At 29.0% G+C, this 11,459-nt stretch overlaps 1 protein-coding gene and 1 non-coding gene across 3 annotated transcripts; one reads left to right on the forward strand and one right to left on the reverse strand.

The window, feature by feature from the left end:
- Window positions 1-214: 214 nt before the first annotated feature.
- On the reverse strand, window positions 215-288 carry TRNAN-GUU (transfer RNA asparagine (anticodon GUU)). The gene has a single exon. It is a non-coding gene; the product is annotated as a tRNA-Asn (tRNA).
- A 5,806-nt stretch (window positions 289-6,094) lies between these two features.
- LOC105953480 (uncharacterized) lies at window positions 6,095-9,483 on the forward strand. Of its 2 annotated transcripts, none has more exons than XM_012977144.2 (6): window positions 6,095-6,297; window positions 6,813-7,075; window positions 7,212-7,425; window positions 7,506-8,758; window positions 8,888-8,966; window positions 9,075-9,483. In XM_012977144.2, the coding sequence occupies exons 1-5, from the start codon at window positions 6,264-6,266 to the stop codon at window positions 8,942-8,944; spliced, it is 1,821 nt and encodes a 606-aa protein (XP_012832598.1). In that variant the 5' UTR covers window positions 6,095-6,263; the 3' UTR covers window positions 8,945-8,966; window positions 9,075-9,483. The 2 variants fall into 2 exon arrangements, with proteins under 2 accessions (XP_012832598.1, XP_088682156.1); XM_088826030.1 differs by having other exon boundaries at window positions 6,096-6,297; window positions 8,882-8,966.
- Window positions 9,484-11,459: the final 1,976 nt, after the last annotated feature.

The raw sequence follows: 11,459 nt of genomic DNA on the forward strand, positions 1-11,459 counted from the left end.
AGCATGTATTATCGTAGTTGTTAATTGCAACATCGAATTATTTTTTTTTAATGAATATAAATATATAATTTAAGTTTGAAAGGCATAGTTGGATTTAATATTGGGTTGGGCTTTTCCAAATATGAGGTGTGTTTGATTTTTGTATATTTGGGCTTTCCAAAAGGAAAAGCGAATTAGCAAATTTAAAATAAAAAAATAAAATCTAAAATAATTGCGCTAGAAGGAGGGGTCGAACCTCCGACCTTGTGGTTAACAGCCACACGCTCTAACCAACTGAGCTATTCCAGCTTGTTGATATGTTTATGAGGTAAAATATATATATCGAGTAAATGTAATTCTTCGTCAATTTATTAATACATTAAGTAAGGGAAAAATACAGTTTTTGCCCCTCAAGTTTGTAAAGATTTCATATTTGGTCCCTTATATTTCAAAAATTCAATACTTTTAGTCCTCTCCGTCAATTTTTCATTAAAACTAACGGAATCAAGCATGTTCCATGACTGCCTTAACTAAATGAGTAACGGTAAATTGACGGAAATGACCAAAAATGTTAAATTATTTGAACATGAGGGACCAAATGTGTTTTTTTTCTGAACATGGAGGACCAAATGTGTAATCGATGCAAACTTGAATAGTGAAAACTGTAATTTCCCCATAAAGTAATCTTATATTTAACACTTACTTACAGTATGTTTTTTCATTTCACAAAGCCAATTACTTCATCTTCTTCCTCACAAACACATTATATTTCTATATGAAATTCATTAACTCAACTCTAATTCTTCTATCTCCTGGAACACTAGTGAAATGGAATTTAAAGAAACAACAACGAAAAAAATAACTCGATGTATACAAACCAAATTCAACATGTAATTTGTTACTTTTTTTGTCGATTTTCGTTGATTCGATTCAATTCTTTTACCAAGATCAGATTACAATGATCCGGAACATGGCTCGTTTTTTATTGAACATTTTCCATAGATATCCGTCAAAACAATGTTAAACAATTGACGGACGCGTAAAAAACAAGTAACTTTTTTTATGGATATACCGAAATGATCCGAAACTTTCCATTGATATAAGCTAAAATACAATTTTGGTATATATTCGTCGAAATGTTAACATTTATTTATTTATTTATTTTGATATACATACCTATTTGATTTTGCTCAATAGCTAATTAGTTATTATCTATATTGGGCTAACCAAGAATACCTATATTAGGGATGACAAAAATTCAAACACTATATGTAGTATCGAATTTACTAAAACTCGTTATCGAAGTAGGGTTTACGGTTTTGGTAAATAAATAATACTAGTAATTGTACCCGTGCGATGCACGGGACAACAGATTGCATTGTTTTTAATAATGTAAGAATATAAACAAATGTTTGATGTATTGTATGATCAAAATTTTATTATAATCATTCATTAATAATTCATCAGTGGAACATTATTAAGTATACTACACACACACAAAAAAAAAAAAGCAAATAACTTTACTGTTAAATAATTTTCCAAATGAATTGAATCAGCTAATACCAGTAGATTGAAAATTTGAACCAGAAAAAAAATCATCAACTATGTCTTTCATGTTGTTGAGCTTAAAAGTAATTAAATTTAATAACTTAGTAAAAGGCCATCTATACATTTTGCATCGAAACTAAGCCCTTCTCCACTGCCTCGTTTTAGTCCTGTTTTGCCACTGGAATTAACAACAGGAAAATTAAGAAACAAAAATTAATATAAACAATAAATTAAATATCGCATACAAACAATAAGTCTGAAGGTCGACTTCCAATAGCTTGTGGCTCCACACATTTTTGGTTAATTCTCTCAAATCATCCCTTTAAATAACATGTCCAATAACATATAAAATGAAATAATTGTTATACGTAAAATTTGAAATCTTTGGTATAAATTAATGAAATACATAATTTAACAAAATGAAATTACCTATAAGCCATGATGGAAAAAGATGTAAACTAATTACCACACAGTCAATAGGATGAAGAAGAAAATAAGAAAAAAAAATCTAAAGCCGGGTTACCAAAAGAAGAAGCCTTAGATAGGGAAGAAATAAAATTCAAATGTTGCAGACATTCTGGAAAACGATGTCACAAAATCTGCTAGGGATGAAAATCAGATTTATTTACCCTTTTCTGTAAAAATCAAAAATTAGATTATTATAAATAATATTAGGAGATAAAAATTTGATGTAGATCGCTAATAATATTTAAAATAATATTTAGGAGAAAAAAATTTGATAAAAAAAATATATTTAGGAGATAAAAATCTGATAAAAATATAAAATAAAATTTAAAATAATAATTAGGAGATAAAAATTTGATAAAAATCGAAAATAATATTTAAAATAATGTTAATGAGATAAAAGTTGATAACATACAAAAATATTAATTAGAATAATATTTAGGAGATAAAATATGATTAAAATCAAAAATATTATTTAAAATAATATTTAGGAGATAAAAATTTGATAAAAAATCGAAAATAATATTTAGGAGACAAAATCTGATAAAAACGAAAATAATATTTAGGAGATAAAAAACTAATAAAAACATGATAAAACTCGAAAAAAATATTTAAAATATTATTTAGGAGATATAAATTTGATAAAATTCGAAAATAATATTTAGGAGATAAAAATTTGCTAAAATTTGAAAATTATTTGATAAAATTCGAAAATAATATTTAGGAGATAAAAATATGCTAAAAGTTGAAACTTATATTTAAAATTATATTTAGGAGATATAAATTTGATAAAATTAAAAAATATAATCTTATAATAATATTTAGGAGATGAAAGTCTGATAAAAATCAAAAATAATATTTAAAATAATATTTAAAATAATATTTAGCGTATACAAATATGATAAAATTCGAAAATAATATTTAAAATAATATTAAGGAGATAAAATTTTGATAAAAATTGAAAAAAAAATAATTACAAATATGACATTAGGGTTTCTTAGGGTTGCCTAGCGTTTCTTTCTTTTATATATAAGATATATATGTATGTATAGGAGATAAAATATGTTTAAAATCAAAAATATTATTTAAAATAATATTTAGGAGATAAAAATTTGATAAAAAATCGAAAATAATATTTATGAGACAAAATCTGATAAAAACGAAAATAATATTTAAGAGCTAAAAAACTAATAAAAACATGATAAAACTCGAAAAAAATATTTAAAATATTATTTAGGAGATATAAATTTGATAAAATTCGAAAATAATATTTAGGAGATAAAAATCTGCTAAACGTTGAAAATTATTTGATAAAATTCGAAAATAATATTTAGGAGATAAAAATCTACTAAAAGTTGAAACTTATATTTAAAATTATATTTATGAGATATAAATTAGATAAAATTAAAAAATATAATCTTATAATAATATTTAGGAGATGAAAGTCTGATAAGAATCAAAAATAATATTTAAAATAATATTTAGCGTATACAAATATGATAAAATTCGAAAATAATATTTAAAATAATATTAAGGAGATAAAATTTTGATAAAAATTGAAAAAAAATTAATTACAAATATGACATTAGGGTTTCTTAGGGTTGCCGTAGCGTTTCTTTCTTTTATATATAAGATATTTAGGAGATAAAAATCTTCTAAAAGTTGAAACTTATATTTAAAATTATATTTAGGAGGTATAAATTTGATAAAATTAAAAAATATAATCTTATAATAATATTTAGGAGATGGAAGTCTGATAAAAATAAAAAATAATATGTAAAATAATATTTAAAATAATATTTAGCGTATACAAATATGATAAAATTCGAAAATAATATTTAAAATAATATTAAGGAGAATTTTTTTTGATAAATATTGAAAAAAAAATAATTACAAATATGGCATTAGGGTTTCTTAGGGTTGCCCTAGCGTTTCTTTGATTTATATATAAGATATATATGTATGTATAGGAGATAAAATAAGATTAAAATCAAAAATATTATTTAAAATAATATTTAGGAGATAAAAATTTGATAAAAAATCGAAAATAATATTTAGGAGACAAAATGTGATAAAAACGAAAATAATATTTAGGAGCTAAAAACCTAATAAAAACATGATAAAACTCGAAAAAAATATTTAAAATATTATTTAGGAGATATAAATTTGATAAAATTCGAAAATAATATTTAGGAGATAAAAATTTGCTAAAAGTTGAAAATTATTTGATAAAATTCGAAAATAATATTTAGGAGATAAAAATATGCTAAAAGTTGAAACTTATATTTAAAATTATATTTAGGAGATATAAATTTGATAAAATTAAAAAATATAATCTTATAATAATATTTAGGAGATGAAAGTCTGATAAAAATCAAAAATAATATTTAACATAATATTTAAAATAATATTTAGCGTATACAAATATGATAAAATTCGAAAATAATATTTAAAATAATATTAAGGAGATAAAATTTTGATAAAAATTAAAAAAAAAATAATGACAAATATGACATTAGGGTTTCTTAGGGTTACCCTAGCGTTTCTTTCTTTTATATATAAGATATAAGATATAAGATACATTGCATATTTGATTTTAGCCATTGGATTCAATTCGACCATATAATTAGTTCAAGTTTAGTTACTTAATATTTTATATATTATTATTGACCGATTGATACTTTTATAACTCGGGAGTTTGAAGCTTAAACTTATGAAAAATAGGTTAGAAAATAAAACACGTATTGAAGCATGCGATAGTCGATAATCGATATGGAAGTAGCAACACATGCCAGGGCCGGTTCTGAGGGGAGGCGAAGTAGGCGGTCGCCTAGGGCCCCCGAATATTTACAAAAATTTAGGGCCCCCAAATATTTTTATATACACTTTATATATCAGTAGTCATACTTATATTTAAAATTTATTATATATAATATTTTGAAACATCAATTCTAAAATAAATTTAAAGTTAATGATCAAGTAGATATTTTATATTTTTCTTAACCTTCGGCCCCAAAATATTAAATTTTATAATGTCTTAATTACTTATTTTTATTCCTAAAATTTGAATTAATATTCATTAGTTTATTCAAGTTTGTTTTTATAAAATATTTATGAAGTTTATTTGCTATAGAGATTATATGTCATGGTAGGAAGTGAACCAGCAAATCATTTGGTTAATGTTGAATTTTTTTCATATTTTTAGTTATTTTATATTCATACATTTCCAAAAAAAATCTAGGGCGCTGCCCCCAAACCCCCGTAATCTCTTAGTTCATCACTTTTATGATATGTTATTTATATTCTTTTACTATATTTAATCTCGAACATCCTTATAAACAAATTATGTTTTTCAAATAGGGGCGCCCTTTTTGAGTTATTCTTTAACTCTCGCCTAGGGCCCCGAATTCTCAGGAACGACCTTGAACACATCATCCTAGTCGATACTTTCTAATGTGATTTTTTTAATGTTACCAAGTTTAACTATGTAAATATTGAAGATGATTTATGGATTACTGATTAAATTGTACATTTTGAACAAATTTACTAATTTTTTTTATACAATTTCAATGGTCAATGCGTATCCGATTATTGATGGTAATGATTTTGGTATTTTATTTGAATTTTTAAAATGACGATTTTGTTACGAGGTATTTATAGTAATGCTAATAATATGATATCATAATTTTTACGAGTATCCGCTACGTTTGGTCGTCACCAAAAACAATTAGTCGTCTTCTTCTTCGATAACCGGACCGGTTATATTATTCATTTCCATACTTGTGTTTTCAAAATCCATTTCCGTATTTTAGAGTTTCGAAATTCGATTTAAGCACCAAAAAAAAAAAAAAGAAAAATCAAAACATACGAATAATCTTCAACTTCGTAAACCAAAAATTCTATTTTCGATTAGCATTTTAAGTCTCAACCGTAATTTCGATGACGTGAAATGCGGCGGCAGACGACGACGACGGCAAATGGCGCGGCGGCTGTGTTTAAATGGGTTTGCTAGTGATACTGCATAAATTACTAAGGGCAGATTCGGTAGTTCCTATTATATATATATATATATATATATATATATATATTTTAAGAAAAAAAAAAACCATGGGAAGGTTTTTTAGTGATTTAAAGAAGAAAGTATATAAAGTTGAGATTAAATAGAAATGTAATGCAGTGATGAGCTCACACGTATAAATAGCAAATTCCATCGTACCATTCTGCTGAAATCAGAGTGAGTCAGCTCCTAATTAACTCAGACCTAGTTAAACATGTCTCCGCCTGCTTCGCCGCCGCCGCTTCCTGGTAAAATTCCCCTCTCTGCTTCTGCCGCCGTGTACCGCCCAATCCCTAATTTCATGCTTTTCTTACCTGCTTTCAGCTGATTTTCCCTAAATTCGCTGATTTTATTTTAGTTTTTTTTTTTTTTTACATATATATACAATTAATTATCTCATTTTATCTTCATTCCTGTTTCAATTTTCTATTAAATCATGTGTAAAAGCATCTTTGCTTTTGTTAGATTTTTACTGCCGTCGTTAATTTTTTTTTTTTTTTTTTTTAAGTATTCGTTTTTTTTAATTAAATTAGCTAACCTAAATTCGTGTGTGTTTTTCTCCCGGGCTTGGTTAATTTGTTATTTTTATTTTTTATTTGGTTTTAATCTTTGATGACTGTAGAAAAATAAATGGAATTAGATGTTATTATACCGTGAGTGATCTTAATTGCATCAATAACAAACAATTATGATTGAATTATTATACTTGATTGTGTTAATTATCAATCGGCAATTGTTTTTTATTGTGTTCGATTGTATATAGGTGTTCCCAAGGAAAGTTGGTACAAGAATCGCTTACAGCAATACACGCATAGAGCTTCTATGCCGCTTCCGATATACGAAACTTTCAATGAAGGAGCTCAACATGCATCCAAATTCAGATCTAGGGTTTGGGTGGACGGAGTTTGCTTCACATCTCCCAATACCTTTTCAAATAGGAAAGCATCGGAACAGGATGCCGCCAAGCACGCATTGATCGGCCTTCGAGAGAAAGTGAAAAACGAGGGATCTTCGCGTATACTCGCGGTAGGTCCCACGTTAAGAATGTATTTAATTCTCGAAATGTTTTGTGCTGTGTATTTAATGATTCTGTCGTTACGTTAATGGTTACGTTAACCGACTTTTTGTCCATAAACTAAAACCTTTTTCAATTGTTGAACAGAACGCAACCTTTTGCAAATCGATAATCAACGAGTATGCTGTGAAGATGAATATTGACTTGCCTTCGTATTTGACTAATGAATCGAAGGAATTATCGGTTCCCGTATTTGGTTCGTCCTTGAATTTAGGCGGTGTTACGTATGTTGGAGCTGCTGGAAGAAATAGGAAGGAGGCCGAACAATTTGCAGCACGTTCGGCGATTCTATCTATTTTGGGTGAGTTTGTACAAACTTGGCTATTACGACTTACATTATTACTAGATAGAAACTTATCCGCAAACCGTCATTATTTGCAGAATCTGAATCCGACACCACAATGTCGGAAATTGTCAGGTCCAAATTTAGGTTTTACGATGCAAAGACGGTCAACAATTCGGCGGTCGTCCAGCTCGACACTACACCTAACGAAGTGCAGGCTAAAGATCCATCGAGTGACAATGCGCCGCCGCCTGAAGTGAACTCGTTGGAAAATATCGATGCAACTTCCTTGATTAATAAGAGAAAAGCATGCAATGATGATTCATCAAGTGTCAATGAAGGCAACATGCCAGCTGGCGGGATCCCATTGGACGAGGATGTTGGTCTTAATAAGAGACAAAAAGTCAACAGTGGAACTATACCCAATGTAGTGAATCCGAATCCATTGGAGCATGTTAATCATTCATCGGAGGGTAATGGTGAAACTTTGCTGATTGCTGAGACAGGCAACGTGCCAGCTGGCGAGATCCCATTGGAGCACGTTATTCATTCATCGGAGAGTAATGATGAAACTTTGCTGATTGTTGAGACAGGCAACGTGCCAGCTGGCGGGATCCCATTGGAGCACGTTGATCATTCATCGGAGAATAAGGATGAAACTTTGCTGATTGCTGAGACAGGCAACGTGCCAGCTGGCGGGATCCCATTGGAGCACGTTGATCATTCATCGGAGAATAATGATAAAACTTTGCTGATTGTTGAGACAGGCAACGTGCCAGCTGGCGGGATCCAATTGGAGCACGTTAATCATTCATCGGAGGGTAATGGTGAAACTTTGGTGAATGTTGAGACGGGCAACCTGCCAGCTGGCGGGATCCCGTTGGAGCACGTTAATCATTCATCGGAGAATAATGGTGAAACTTTGATGATTGTTGAGACAGGCAACGTGCCAGCTGGCGGGATCCCATTGGAGCATGTTAATCATTCATCGGAGGATAATGGTGAAACTGTGCTGGTTGTTGAGACAGGCAACGTGCCAGCTGGCGGGATCCCATTGGAGCACGTTAATCATTCATCGGAGAATAATGGTGATACTTTGCTGATTGCTGAGACAGGCAATGTGCCAGCTGGCGGGATCCCATCGGAGCACGTCAATCATTCATCGGAGAATAATGGTGAAAATTTGCCGATTATTAAGACAGAAGTCAATGCTAATGCAAATCTACAACATAGCATACTAGCGCCATTTGCTTCTCACGAAGTGATGCATCCGGAATCTTCCACGGAACCTTCCGGAACCCTAGCTTCATCTCCGGTAATAGCTCCGTCACCTTCGGAACAACCAATCTCCGTAAGCATTTACTTTAACGACACCTTACATCAATTTTCAAATATTTCAATGTTTGAATTTAGTGTTTATAGTCTATGAACAATGCAATCTTTACATAGAAACGGTAACATCTTTGTGTACAAGTTTCAGGCTAAACAGTGTCGTGATTCCTCAGATCAGAGTACCGGCTTCATCTTCAGTGGCTAACTGAGTTGTTGTACTGCCGATGGTATATTTATTTAACATTTGCTTATCTTTAATGTATATATATATATATATATATATATATATATATATATATATGCGTAAATATATTCGTAATTTCATTTCATAACAGGTTTTCGTTGCGTTGTTCACCGGAAGCCAAGTTTTTCGTTCCGAAGTCCAAAGCATGATCTCGGGTTTTCCCATGAAGTCATTGTGAGGCAGTAATTATGTTACTTCTTATTGTGTTTTACCCCTTTGCTGAATTGAATTTCTTATCGATGGATTTTATTTTACTTTAGCTCTTTTATCTGAAGAACGAAATTGAAACTCGTTGCAAGAACTTTGTGGATGGTAGTATCTTTCTTGTGCGACATTTTTCTCTCAATTTTCAATACATTCTCTCTTTAGTTTCTTTTATTCTTTTGTCTGCAAAGTATTTCCTTAGAATTTGTAAGTACTTGTATTGAAGTTAGTTTATGCATAAAAGTACTTATTGAATATTGTAAGTACCTTATATTGAAGTGAGTTTATGCATAAAAGTACTTGTTGAATTTGTAAGTACTTATTGAAGTTTGGGAAATATGGTGGAGTTTTATGCCAGAATCGGGCATGCCCTATTTATCTGGATTACGGGTTTTGTAGATGCTACATCCGGTGAACTACTCCGGGTGATGAAGCACCATTGATCTACACATAATAACACACACACCCATGTGTATGTGTGTTTCGTGGGTAGTTATTTGTATAGATTTATAGTGCAAAACAACGTGATGTTTTTCATCGGGTGTAGCATCTCATATTGGGTTTAGAGGGTCTTTTTACGAACCTTGCTCGTATTGTTGGTTAGTTGATTGTAGACTCTTTGTATGGTAAAAGTTTTGGGAAAGTTTCAATTTTTTTTAAAAGTGAAAACCAATTTCAATTATGTTTTTTTTTTAAATCGGAATATTTGAAATTTGGAGTTCGAAAATATGCAATTAAAAATCTTGTTCCATAACTCAGAAATTTCGGATCAGAGTTGATGGAATTTGAACTTCTGTATTTTTAGTCTCCTATTATATACAATACAATACATAATAATATTGATATTATACGAGTAAATTTTTGAAAAAAAAAAATATATATATATATATATATATATATATATATATATATATATATATATATATATATATATATATATATGATTTTTCGGAAATTGAAATCAGAGTAGGAGTCTAATATGTATTCCAATTTCGTTTCAAATTTTTTTTCGGGTTTTCGGGAAACCATAACTTTTGAATTTATAAATAGGGTAAATAGCACTTAACCTCCTTGGGATTTGAACATTTTGCACATGATCCCCTTATGGTATGAAATTAAGCACATAACCCCCTTGTGGTTTTGACATTTTGCACATGACCCCCTTATGGTATGAAATTAGGCACATAACCCCTTGTGGTTTTGACATTTTGCACATGACCTCCTTATGGTATGAAAATTAACGCATAACCCCCTTGAATAGAAAACTGGAAAAGACTAAATTACCTATATCAAGTCAAAAGTTCTTGTTTTAATTTAAAAATAATTATTCTATAAAATAAAAAGTTTAATATATTTTTTTGTAAAATGAGAAATATAATATATTATTGTGTTTTTCTATTTTACGGCACATATATTTTTTTTATTTAATTTTCATTTCAACTCTAGAGAAATGTTTTTTTAGATTTTTCCAAGAGAATAAAAAACTAAAGACTTTGTTTCATAAAAAAATTAACGTTCGATAACAGCTATACTCTGCTATAATATAAAATATTATATTATATAGCACAAAAGATATATAATAGTAATTATTGTACGATTGTATAATATATTATATTATAAAGAAAATAGTAATATAATAATCATAATTAATAATAATGTTAAAGATTTTTAAATTGATTTTTGAATCAAATAAATTGTCAATAGTAAAATAACTAGTATATATATATTTTGTGCTGTAAAAAAAAATCACAATAATATATTATATTTCACATTTTAAAAAAAAGTACATTAAGCTTTTAATTTTATAGAATAAGTATTTTTAAATTAAAACAAGAATTTTTGACTTGATAGCCGATAGGGGTGATTTAATCTTTTCCAATTTTCTATTCAATGAGATTATGTGCTAATTTCATACTATAAGGAGGTCATGTGTAAAATGTCAAAACCACAAGGGGGTTATGTACCTAATTTCATACCATAAAGGGGTCATGTGCAAAATGTCCAAACCACAAGGGAGGTAAGTGCTATTACTAAAAGAGGTGGAATTTGTCAACTTTGTTCCAATTTCCTTCCCTACACAACCTAATTTAGTCGGTAATTAATTGCACCTAGTGATTGAGTAAATTGGTGTTGACATTAGTTTGTTGTAGCATGTGAATGTCCCTATCAAACTAGAAAGTATACACAAAAATTGCATCCCAATTTTACACACATAATTCATTGTTGTAAGAAAAAAGTAGTACATTGAATATAATGTATACAAAACATTCAA

Source organism: Erythranthe guttata, chromosome 12 (assembly GCF_056151865.1).
Source record: "Erythranthe guttata isolate IM_541 chromosome 12, IM_541, whole genome shotgun sequence".
Classification (NCBI taxonomy): Eukaryota; Viridiplantae; Streptophyta; class Magnoliopsida; order Lamiales; family Phrymaceae; genus Erythranthe; species Erythranthe guttata.